The sequence below is a fragment of the Dipodomys ordii genome, unplaced genomic scaffold (assembly GCF_000151885.1).
Source record: "Dipodomys ordii isolate 6190 unplaced genomic scaffold, Dord_2.0 Scaffold26, whole genome shotgun sequence".
Taxonomy (NCBI): Eukaryota; Metazoa; Chordata; class Mammalia; order Rodentia; family Heteromyidae; genus Dipodomys; species Dipodomys ordii.
The window spans coordinates 12,382,599-12,395,556 of NW_012267242.1; the positions used below are offsets into that span (position 1 = coordinate 12,382,599).

Sequence of the window (12,958 nt, forward strand, 5' to 3'; positions counted from 1 at the left end):
GCTATTAGAATAGAGGAAGGGTAGGTCTTCTTACTTGTTTCCTTCTCTTTCCTTGGCATTAGTTCACAATTTGCACCTTAGAATTTTGTAAAGGTAGAAAAAAATTCTTTTGGAAACAAGTGAACTTTTTGATCTTAAGATTCCTCACACTATCTGGCACTGGAGTGGGAACAGGAGAAGAGGGTAGAAATACAGTGTTTGGACCCTTCTGGTTTATGGGATTGTCTTTTTCCCTTTTTCCCCCTTAGGAACGGCGTGAATGTTGAGGGGGCGACACACAAGCAGGTGGTGGACCTGATCCGTGCAGGCGAGAAGGAATTGATCTTGACAGTGTTGTCTGTACCTCCTCATGAGGCGGATAACCTAGATCCCAGTGACGACTCCTTGGGACAATCATTTTATGATTACACAGAAAAGCAAGCAGTGCCCATTTCGGTCCCCACATACAAACATGTGGAGCAGAATGGTGAGAAGTTTGTGGTGAGTGTCAGCCCCACTTGATCCTCAAACATCTAGCTTTCATTTCCCTGTCTTATGAGTATATTAGAAGAATAGAGTTAAAAGACTGCAATCCAGGTCAGTTTTTCCACCAGGAAAATGGGTTCATGCATAGATTAGAGACACCCTGATTCATTTCAGGGGATAAACTACAGTATTAAAGAGTTATATTTCTGCTTAAGTACAATTTTATTTTAATTCCTGACAGTTTCAAGTTTGCATTTTGGTCTATTATAAACGCATGGGAGTTTCTTTTTTTTTTTTTTTTGACGTGGGTATGTTATTTTTATTTCCTTGCTTTGGTCTATACATGGGAGTTTCTTTAATGCTTGCTTGCTTATTCTTTTATTGGTTGTCATATCTCTTTGCTAACAGTAATCTCTTGTTTGTTGACTTTGTGGAGTGATAGAGCAAGATTAATTTAAAAAGTTGGTGTTCACCCTCTGTTGGATAATGCAGAGGTTTGTTTTTTTGAGCCTATGCCTTCATATACTCCTCATTACATCTTTTTCATTTCTTTGGAGATGCATGTGTGCATGATTAGTTCAGATTTTCCTCAAGATTCCAATGATACTAAGTCCAATTCCCATTAGATATTTTACACATTTTTATTTTGTTGCTACTGTAGACATGTAGGAAAGCCCATCATGAATTTTGTATGTGTGCCAGCCCCGTTCCTGAATGCTGCTGTTTGTTCCTCAAAACATCATTACCACTGATAACCTCAATCTACTTATTTTCCTGTTGGTTGCTATATGCTTTTTTGTCTTTGATCACTTTGGGTATGATATAATGAAAAATATTCATTATTCCTTGTAGAAAATGAAAAGTGAGTTCTGTTAAGATACTGGGTAACAGGTAGCAGGTGTTTAAAATGGATCTGTAGGACTGGGAATATAGATAGCTCATTGGTGACTTTTCCTAGCATGTGCAAGACCATGAGTTCAGTCCTTAGCATCACTTAAAGGAAACAAAAACTAATCTGGTGATTAAAGTTGCAGCCTCTGATACTGGGATTTGTCCCCTAGAACTAAGCCACAAAACATTTATGGAATTGTTTTCTGAGGAGATAAGAAAAGCAAGGAAGCTAGGAGAGTTGCAAAGGGCTCAAATAGTTGGCATTTTAAGATAGCTGGAGATGATGGCACATAGGTTTTATATTAGTATGGTCCTTGTGTTCATAGAGCTATATAGGAAATTTAGAGTTTTGTGCTTCTCAAGTACTAACTTTGAAACAAAAGGCAGGTAAAAAGTTGAAATTAAGGTCATATCCTAAAAGTAGAGCAGATTGGGTGTTGGGACCTTTGGGGACCTTGAGAATTTCTGTAGACTTGAGAAAAGAAATGAAACTACTAATTGTTCTTTTTTTAAAACAGCCTTATTAAGTATAACTTACCTATGTTAATATTCACTTAAATGGCTGGTTTTATTAATTTTGGTAAATGTTCATAGTGTTTCATCTACAATAAACTATCTGCTTGATTCATCTACCCATTAAAAAAAAATGAGGGGCGTGCTCACTTTGGCAGCACATATACTAAAAATTGGAACGATACAGAGAAGATTAGCATGGCCCCTGCGCAAGGAAGACACGCAAATTCGTGAAGCGTTCCATACTTTTTTAGAGTTGATCATTGTTTGTGGTTGCATGTTTCCTTCAATTGTGTTCTCCTTGGCATTCAGAGAATAAGGGAGAGGACAAAGAGTGGGGAGGGACACTCCCACCAGTAGCCTAAACCTGTGCTTTTGTGCATTATTCTGAGAATAAATTTGTTTCAAATATTAAAAAAAAAAATGAGGGGCTGGGAATGTGGCTTAGTGGTAGAGTGCTTGCCTTGCATGCACGCACGAAGCCCCGGGTTTGATTCCCTAGTACCACATAAACAGAAAAATCCAGAAGTGGTGCTCTGGCTCCAGTAGTAGAGTGCTAGCCTTGAGTAAAAGAAGCGCAGGGACAGTACCTAGGCCCTGAGTTCAAGCCCCATGACTGGCCCCCCCCAAAAAAAAGAATTGTCAGGCCAGTAGAGTGGCTCAAGTGGAATAAAGTCTGCCTAGCAAGCATGATGCCCTGAGTTCAAACCCAAACTGTTAAACAGAGAAAAGAAAAGGAAACATTGTTAATAGTTGTAAGGGTTGTTATATATTTTGGATAGATATATTATCAAATAGATGTTTTATAAATATTTCTACTGGTCTATAACTTGCCTTTTCAGTTTTTTTTTAAAAAAACAGTGGTTTGCAAAGAATAGAAGTTAGACATGTTGTTGTTTTTTAACTTTTTTTGTTTTGTTTTGCTGGACGTGGGGCCTGAACTCTGGGCCTGGGCGCTGTCCCTCAGCTCTTCAGCTCAAGGCTAGTTAGTGCTCTACCACTTGAGGTACAGCACCACTTCCAGCTTTTTCTACTTATATGGTGCTGAGAAATCGAACCCAGGGCCTCATGCATGCAAGGCAAGCACTCTACCACTGAGCCAACCACCCAGCCCCGAAATTGAACATTTTGATTAAGTCAACTTTATCAACTTTTTTTCTTTTTCTTTTCTTTTCTTTCTTTCTTTTTTTTTTTTTTTGGTGCTCATACTGGAGCTTGAATTCAGAGCCTTATGTTCTTGCTTTGTTTTTATTTATTTATTTATTTTTTTTTGCCAGTTCTGGGGCTTGAACTCAGAGCCTGGGCACTATCCTCGAGCTCCGTTTGCTTAAGCCTAGCACTCTACCACTTGACTTGAGCCTTAGCACCACTTTCGTCTTTTTCTGTTTATGTGGTACTGAGGAATAGAGAACCCAGGATTTCATGCATGCTAGGCAAGCACTCTACCACTAACCTACATTCCCAGCCACTTTTTTTTTTCCTTCCTTCTTTATTTTTGTGCTGGTCCTGAGGCTTGAACTCAGGACCTGGTTACTGTTCCTGAGCTTCTTTTGCTCTACCTGGTGAGCCACAGCTCCACTTCTAGCTGTTTGGTGTTTATTTGGAGATAAGATTCTCATAGACTTTCTTGTTTGGGTTGGCTTTAAAGCTCGATCCTTAGATCACAGCCTCCTGAGTAGCTAAGATTACAAGTCTGAGCCAGGAGAAACCAGCTGCTTTGCTTTTTTGTTCAAGGCTGGCACTCTACCATCTGAGCCATGCCTCCACTTTTTTTTTTATTGTGAAAATACCATACAGGCGGGTTACAATTACATGGGCAAGGTAAATGCCTCCACTTTTATTTTTGTTTTTTTTTTGCTGGTTAATCGACAATAAAGAGTCTCAGGGATATTTCCACCCAGGCTGCTTTGAACCAGGATCTTCAGATCTCAGCCTCTTAAATAGCTTGGATTACAGATGTGAGCCACGGGCTTCCAGCTTCTTTGTGATTTTTTGATACTTTTGACTATAATCTGCCTTGAAGAAGAAAACTGTTTTGGTTAAAACAACTAGACTTGATACCTGTGTCTTTCCCAGTATTGGAAAATTTTCAACTGTCTTTCATTAACTCAGTTTACTATGAATTTTTACTTCTTTTCTTGAATACCCATAAATGTGAATGTTGACTTGCTTAAAGTTTCCCATAATTGGGGCTGGGAAGATGGCTCAGTGGTAGAGCGCTTGCCTTGCATGCCTGAGGCCCTGGGTTCGATTCCTCAGCACCACATAAACAAAAAGAAAAAAGCCGGAAGTGGCGCTGTGGCTCAAGTGGTAGAGCGCTAGCCTTGAGCTGAAGAGCTGAGGGACAGCGCCCAGGCCCAGAGTTCAGGCCCCACGACCGGACCCCCAAAAAAAAAAGTTTCCCATAATTCTTGCAGGCTTTTGTTTGTTATATTTGCTTATTGGAAAGATTTGATTATTAGAAAAGAACAGTCTTCAAGCTCAGGAATTGTTTCTTCTGCTTGCTCTAGTCTGCTGTTGAAGTTATTAATTGCATTTATTTCTTGAAATTCTGTTTTTTAGCAGGACTGAGGGATGTGTGTGTGTGTGTGTGTGTGTGTCTATGAGGGGTTCTTGGGGCTTGAACTCAGAACTTGAGTGCTGTCCCTGAGCTTGAGCCATAGGTCCACTTCAGGCTTTTTGCTAGTTAATTGGAGATAAGAGCCTCATGGACTTTCCTGTCTGGTCTGGCTTTGAATTCAGATCCTTAAGATCTCAGCCTCTTGAGTTGCTAGGATTATAGATGTGATTTACTGGTGCCTGACTGAGATGGACTCTTAATACAGTTTTGTTTTTGTTTTTTTTTGGTCCGTCATGGGGCCTGAACTCTGGGCCTGGGCGCTGTCCTTCAGCTCTTCAGCTCAAGGCTAGTGCTCTACTACTTGTGTCATAGTACCACTTCTGACTTTTTCTGCTTATGTTGTGCTGAGAAATTGAACTCAGGGCCTCATGAATGCAAGGCAAGCACTCTACCATTGAGCCACCTTCCCAGCCCCTTAATACAGTTTTGATTTACATATTTTTAAAAAGTTTATTATTAGGTCACGTTATGAGTACAGTACATTTGTGTTTGTGTGTGTGTGTGTGTGTGTGTGTGTGTGTGTGTGTGTGTGAGTGTTTGTGTGTGTGTGAGTGTTTGTGTTTGTATGTCTGTTTAAGCTTAAACTCAGGGCCCAGGCACTGTCCCTGAGCTCTTTTTGCTCAAGGCTGGTGCTCTACCATTTTGAGCCACAACACCACTTCCATTTTTCTGGTGGTTAATTGGAGATAAGAGCCACATGGACTTTCCTGTCTGGGCTGGCTTTGACCTTGGTCCTCAGAGCTCAGTTTCCTTAGTGGCTAAAATTATAGGAAGGAGCCACCAGCACTCAGCTTATAATGCATTTTGAGCAGTGTTACCCCTTCTATTGTTTTCTCCCTTCCATTACTATACTCAAGTTATGAAGGTCAATTTTACATAATGTATCTTGAGTATAATGGCCTAATTTGCTTACCCTTCCTCCGTTTGTATGTCCCCCATCACTTCACCCCCAAAACATGCTTCTACTTCCTGGTATTCATGATTTGCATCTTCTTAATTCAATTAATTTGTCTGTTAATTTGACTATTCTTCTCTGTACAACTTTTTTGAGATTATTATATATTCTGGATTTTTATTTATTATTTATTTATTTATTTTTGGTTAAGGGGCTTGAACTCTGGGCCTGGGTGCTGTCCCTCAGCTCTTCAGTTCAGGGCTCTATCACTTTACCAACTTGAGCCAGAATTACAGCTAGAATTACAGGCATGAACCACTGGCACCCAGCAAGGATATTAATCTTTTATCTGTTGAATAGCTAGTGAAAATTTTCTCCCATTCTGTGGATTGTCTGATTGATTGATTGATTGATGCATGCCAGTCTTGGGGCTTGAACTCAGGGCCTGAGCACTGTTTCTGAGCTTTTTTATTTTTTGTTTGAGGCTAGCATTCTACCATTTGAGCCACATTGCTACTTCCAGCTTTTTCTGTTTATGTGGTACTGAGGAATCAAACCCAGGGCTTCATGCATGCTAGGTAAACACTCTTCCACTAAGCCACATTCCCAGCCCTAGTATGGCAAATCTTGTTAGAGATAGTTCACATAAACAAAGCTTCTTTGAGGTCCTCTATTGATTTACGCACATTAAATCAGCCTTTCATCTCTGGGATAAAACTGACTTGATTGTAGTGTATTTTTTTAAATTAGTTGTTAAATTCTGTTACCCAGTATTTTATTAAGGAGCTTTGCCTCTGTGTTCACCAAAGAGATTGGTCTATAGTTCTTGTTTATTGTTGGGTCCCTACTTTTTTTGAGATGTGTATAATATTGGCTTCACAAATATGTTTGGTAGTAATCTTTCCATATCTTTCTTCTTTGTTTTGCTTTTGTTTTGGTTGTGAGGAGTTTGAATTTAGGGCCTGGGAGTTGTCCCTGAGATTTTTTTGCTCAAAGCTAGTGCTCTACCACTTTGAATCATAGCTCCACCCTGGTTTTCTTGTGGTTAATCGGAGGAGATTATAATCTCACAGACTTTGCTGCCCAGGCTGCCCGATGAGCCTGGATCCTTCCATCTAAAGCTTCCTGAGAAGCTAGGATTACAGACGTGAGCCACCAGTGCCCAGCCTTACATTTCTATTTCATGGAAAAGTTTGAGGAGTACTGGTGTTAGTTCGTCTTTAAAGGTCTTATAGAATTCAACTGTGAATTCACCCACACATGGACTTTTCCTTATTGGGAGACTTAATTTCTTCCTTAATCTCATTGCTTCTTATGAGTCTGTTTAAGTGGTTTATATCTTCTTGATTCAGTTTAGACAGTTCATATATCTTTGTGAATTTATCAATTTCTACTAGACTTTCCATCTTATTTGAGTATAGGTTTTGAAAGTAGTCCATAATCTTTTGGATTTCTTTTTTTTTTTTTTTTCTTGTCGGTTGTGGGCCTTGAACTCTGGGCCTGAGCGCTGTCCCTCAGCTCTTCAGCTCAAGGCTAGTGCTCTACCACTTGAGCTACAGTGCCACTTCCAGTTTTCTGGTGGTTTATTGGAGATAAGAGTTTCAAGGAGTTTCCTGCCTCAGATGGCTTTGAACATCGATCCTCAGATCTCAGCCTCCTGAGTAGCTAGGATTTATAGATGTGAGCCACTGGCTCCTGGCTTTCTTTTGGATTTCTTGAATGTTTGTTGTGCTATTTCCATTTTCATCTCTTATTTGATCAATTCGAGTCTCTTTTTTTTTTTTGTCAAGTTAGGGTTTTGTCAATTTTATTAATTTTTTCGAAGAATCAGGTATTTGTTTTGTTGATTCTATTTATAGGTTTTTAGGTCTCTTAATTCATTGATTTCTGCCCTAATGTTTACTATCTCTGATCTATCATTTCTTTTACTATATTATTTACATTCCTCTTGCTAATATTAACCTGTTATTTAGAGTGGTGGCTGGGGCTCTGGAAAGGGGTCTGAGGGTTCTCAATGTTCCTGACTTCTCTCCATAGCAAGTTTTCAGATACTTTAGTATGTTTACACAATAGAAAAGTTCTCTCTGCATACTCTTACTTTTGCCATTTGAAAGTTCCCTGGAGTTTTACTTAGACAAGATTCATTGTAGATGGGCTGGGAAGTTGGCTCAGTGGTAGAGCGCTTGCCTTGCATGCCTGAGGCCCTGGGTTCGATTCCTCAGCACCACATAAGCAAAAAGAAAAAAGCCGGAAGTGGCGCTGTGGCTCAAGTGGTAGAGTCCTAGCCTTGAGCTGAAGAGCTGAGGGACAGCACTCAGGCCCAGAGTTCAGGCCCCACGACTGGACCCAAAAAAAAAAAGATTCATTGTAGAGGTAGACATCTGCTCTCTTTTTTTAAAATATAATTTTGTTTTTATTATTAAGGTGTTTACAGCGGGGTTACCATTTCATAAGTCAGGTAAAAAATACAATTCTTTTTGGACAATATCACCTGTTCTTCCACTTTGCCTCAGTTTACTCCCCTTGCTTTAGTGTTATGTGGAGATTTTATCTTTCTTAGTTCTGTCATTTCTTCTTACATAGTTAATTTGTCTGCCTTATATTTATTAACTTTTTCAACCAGCTAAAGACTTATTCTTTTTAAGTCAGCCACATAAGGATTTATTCGCTTGCCTTGTACCTATTGTTAATTTTTTTTTCCTAGTCCTGGGGCTTAAACTCTGAGCCTGGGCACTGTCACTGAGCTTTTTGCTCAAGGCTAGTGCTCTACCACTTGAGCCACAGCGGCACTTCCAGCTTTTTCTGTGTATGTGGTACTGAGGAATCAAACCCAGGGCTTCATGAATGCATGGCAGGCACTCTACCACTGAGCCACATTCCAGCCCCTATTGCTAATCTTGTAAAAGACTTTCCGTTGCCTTCCCAGATATCTTGTAATCATTGTAGGATCTTAGGCCTAATATGGCTCCTTTCACTTCCCAAGAATAGAGTAGGTAATGCTTGTAGGTATGCCTTTTGGATGAGAGAATTTGCTGCCCATCTCTCAACAGATTGTCATTTCCTTATAGTAAAAGGGAATAGACAGGGGAATGGATGAACATTGTCTGTCCTATGGCCATTACTAATCACTTCCTTTATGCCTGGGCTATCAGATGAACTTTGCATCCTGAGCATGTGAGGTTTTTCCTCAAAGGAGGTCTTCAAATATTGAGGGATACCAAGAGGTTACTGTAGTTGTTTCCTTTTTTTATGTCTAATTTTCTATTATTTATAATAGGTTAATTATAGACTACTTGGAAATTTCCAAATTGACTTATCCTGTAAAATCAGAATGATGCTATTTAGGGATAATTCAATTAAAACTTGATTTTAAATATCATTAACTTTAAAAGAAATACTAGTGCAACCCAATATTATAGAAGAATAATTCAAGGTATATTAAAGACTTAAATGACAAACTGAAAGATTAAAAACTCTTGGTAGAAACTATTGGTGAATATTTTTTAAAATTATGTATAGAAAAAAAGATTCTTTTTTATTAATAACTTTTTTATTGTGATAATACCGTACAGAGGGGTTACAATTACATGAGCAAGGTAATGAGTACATTTCTTATCAAGCATTGTTGCCTTCTCCTTTGTTTCCCCTGAAAAAAAAGATTCTTTAGACACAAAAAAATGTTATTAATAAAAAAATGGTAAATTAGACATGTGCCTTTTAGCTACTTGGGAGGTTGAGGCAAGTGGATAACTTGAACTCAGGAGTTCAGGACCAGTCTGGATAATATAGCAAGACTCCATCTAAAAAGGTCAAACTAAGCCAGACACCAGTAGCTCAAATCTATGACTCCTCAGAAGGCTGTTATATGTTCAGAGTCAGTCTTGGCAGGCAAATCCATGAGACTCTTATCTCCAGTAAGCCAGCAAAAAACCAAAAATGAACTGGTACCAGTAGCTCATACCTGTAATCCTAGCTACCCAGGAGGCTGAGATCTAAGGACCATGGTTTGAAGGCAGCCAGGCAGGAAAATCCATGAGACTCTTATCTCCAATAAATCACTAAAAACCTGGAAGTAGTGCTATTGCCTAGGTGGTAGAGTGCTAGCCTTGAGCAAAAAAACTTAAGAATAGTACCCAGGCACTGAGTTCAAGCCCTAGGACTAGCATTTGTACACATACACAAAAATCCAAAAATGGCGGTCAGACTTAGGTACTACAGTGACAACCATGAGGCAAAGAAGCTGAATGAGAGCTTTAGGCAGAGTATAAGCCCCAGTGTGGGCACATACATAAAAAAAAAGTCAAAATAACAATTAAAAAACTATTTACAAAGACCTCTACAAATCCATAGGTAAAAGCACAAAAATTCAACATAACAGCAAGTAAAACACATGAATTTGTATTTTATTTATTTATTTGGGTCTGGTCATGGGGCCTGAATTCTGGGCCTGGGCAATGTTCCTCAGCTCTTCAGCTCAAGGCTAGTGCTCTACCACTTGAACCACAGCGCCACTTCCAGCTTTTTTCTTTTTGCTTATGTGGTGCTGAGGAATCGAACCCAGAGCCTCATGCATGCAAGGCAAGCACTCTACCACTGAGCCACCTTCCCAGCCCCATGAATTTGTATTTTACAAAATGGCACATAATGGTCAGTAAATATAAAAGGAAAATCTGGATCTTAAGTGAATTGGGAAATCTAAGTTACGACCACTTACAAATCTTTTCATACTCAATCCCTTGGCAGAAATTAAAAGGATCTTCTTATATGTCACTGAAATGAATATAAATTCATGCAACTACTCCTGCTTATAATTTGCCATTATTTCCTGAGGTTGAACTATTATTATTTTATTTATTTATTTATTGTCAGTCATGGGGCTTAAATTTGGGGCTTGGGCATTGTTCCTGAGCTCTTCAGCTCAAGGCTAGTGCTCTACCACTTGAGCCACAGTGCCATTTCCATGGACATTCTTGCCTGGGCTGGCTTTGACCACCATCCTCAGATCTCAGTCTCCTAACAGGCATGAGCCACCAGTGCCCAGGTTCCTGAGGTTAAATTTGCAGTCCCATTCAGGACAGTATTTTTTCCCTGTATAACAGGAAGCATGTATACAAATGTTTATAGCAGCATTGCTCACATTACTAGCTAAAACATAGAAACAACCTAAATGCCATCAGAGAGAGGGCAAATTAAAAACAAACACTATTATACACACATACCCCAAAATGCTACATACAACAATTAATGTAATATTGTGGAGGAGATTGAGTAATATAGTATTACATGAAAAATGTAATTCCCAAGAAGTCTCATTCAGCATGGTGTGTACGCTATTTTTATAGAATCAAAGTACCCATTAAAATTGAAGTAAGAGGATTACATATATATGTAGAAAACCAAAAACCATAAAAACAAAACCAACGGGGCCAGGTATGGTGACACATACCTGCAATTCCAGCACTTGAGAGACTGATATAGAAGGAAGGAAAATTCCAGGCAAGCCTGGGCAACACACCTGTCCTCCCACACCCCAAAACAAACAAACAAAAAAACAACTAAATGCTTTGGGCATGCCTGTAGTCTTAGCTTCTCAGAGACTGAGGCAGGAGGATTATTTGAGCCTAGGAATTCAAAGGTACATATGGGCAACATAGTTAAGACCCTGTCTCAAAGGAAAAAAAGAAAAGAGAATGATGAACATGATTGGTATGATAACTTTTGAGGGTCAGGGAAACAGGAAGGTTGGCTGGAAGAAGTGGAGACAACATGGTTTACTTTAAATTATTATCAAGGCCTTAGCTTTTATTTTGGATAGTGTTTACTTGCTAACAAAAATACTACTGTTCTTAGTTATTTTTAGGCCTTTTCTGTGAAATTAACTATAGAGCTAGTGTGATCTATCACACATATCAGTCATGTTATCTTTTTTCTTGCTTGTTCATTTACTTATATGTTGCCACACCAGCTTTGAAAGACTTTGAGTTTTCTGAAAATAAAATTTAGCTGAAAAACTGATAATTTCCTCTGAAGCAAGAAGTATTAGAAATAATTTTGTTAGCATTATGTGATAATACCTCCCTTGAAGGGAGTAGTCCTCTTATACAACTTTGGCATGTTTATTTTAAAGTGACCTTTTGAGCATAGTCTGTTTATTGCATGGGAATATACTTAACCAGTATCCTTCTGAGCATGTCTTTAGGTGATTCTGTGATTTATTTTGTAGCAAGTAAACTTTTCTTTGTTTATCTCTTTTACCAGGTATACAATGTTTACATGGCAGGAAGGCAGTTGTGTTCTAAGCGGTACCGGGAGTTTGCCATCCTACACCAGAACCTAAAGAGAGAGTTTGCCAACTTTACATTTCCTCGACTTCCGGGAAAGTGGCCATTCTCATTATCAGAACAGCAACTGGATGCCCGGCGTCGGGGGTTGGAAGAATATCTAGAAAAAGGCAAATCATTCTATTAAACTCTACTATCCTCAGTAGACATATATTCTATGTATATATTGCAAACTGTGTAGCTATGTCTCTTGAAACTCAGTAGTGAGAGTAACATAAATTTCTGACTATAAGAGTGATCTGAGCTGAGCACTAGTGGCTCACACCTGTAATCCTAGCTACTCAGGAGGCTGAGATTTGAGGATCCTGGTTCAAAGCCATTCCAGGCAGGAAAGTCTGTAAGACTCTTATTTCCAATTAACCACCAAAAAGCCAAGTAGTAGAGCTGTTGCCCAAATGTTAGAGTGCTAGCCTTGAGCAAAAAAGCTCAGGGACAGCATCTAGGCCCTGAGCTCAAGCACCAGGACCAGCACAAAAAGTGATTTGAGCTTTGAGGCAAGACTGAAATGTCTACTACACTGATTAACAGCCTGCTTTATTGGCTCCCAAAAAACTTAGCAACAGAAAAATAAAATAATTAGTTTTTGATGCATTTGACCTTTATTTATAGAATTATATTACATATGCAAATGAAATGGAATTCCGTGCTGATTTGGGAACTAAATGAGCAGTATTTAAGGCATTTTCATCAAAATGATGTTGGTTCACTCAACATCCTACATGAAAACTCTTTATATATTTTGTTTTGTTTTGTTTTTTTTTTGCCAGTCCTAGGCCTTGAGCTCAGGGCTTGGACTGTCCCTGAGCCTCTCTGTGGTCAAGGCTAGTACTCTACAACTTCAGCCACAATGCCATTCTGGCTTTTTTTTTTTTTCTGCTTATGTGGTACTCAGGAATCGAACCCAGGGCTTCATGCATGATAGGCAAGCACTCTGCCTCTAAGCCCACATTCCCAGCCCTCTTTATAGATACTCAAGGTAGATTTGCTAAACTCTTGATAGTCTAAACTCCCCTTCTTCTAAGCAGGCTATAGTTAGAAGGCTGCTGAAGCATTTGTTTTTCTAGAATGGCAGAGAAATGACACAAATGTCCTGAGTAAGATATTCTGTTGCTTAGAGAAGAGACCTTTCCTTGCTTTTTTTTTTTTTTTTTTTTTTTGCTGGTCCTGGGGCTTGAACTCAGGGCCTGGGCACTGTCCCTGAACTTTTTTTTTTCCTTTTATTTTTTTGTCGGT

The 12,958-nt window shown here is 39.1% G+C and overlaps 1 protein-coding gene across 1 annotated transcript in view; it reads left to right on the forward strand.

Moving 5' to 3' along the window:
- Nucleotides 1-215: 215 nt before the first annotated feature.
- Nucleotides 216-12,958, forward strand: part of Snx27 (sorting nexin family member 27) — a 52,584-nt gene continuing 39,841 nt past the window's right edge. The window contains 3 exon segments of the mRNA XM_013015011.1: nucleotides 216-236; nucleotides 238-480; nucleotides 11,643-11,835. Of these exon segments, the coding sequence (XP_012870465.1) occupies nucleotides 216-236; nucleotides 238-480; nucleotides 11,643-11,835 (457 nt within the window).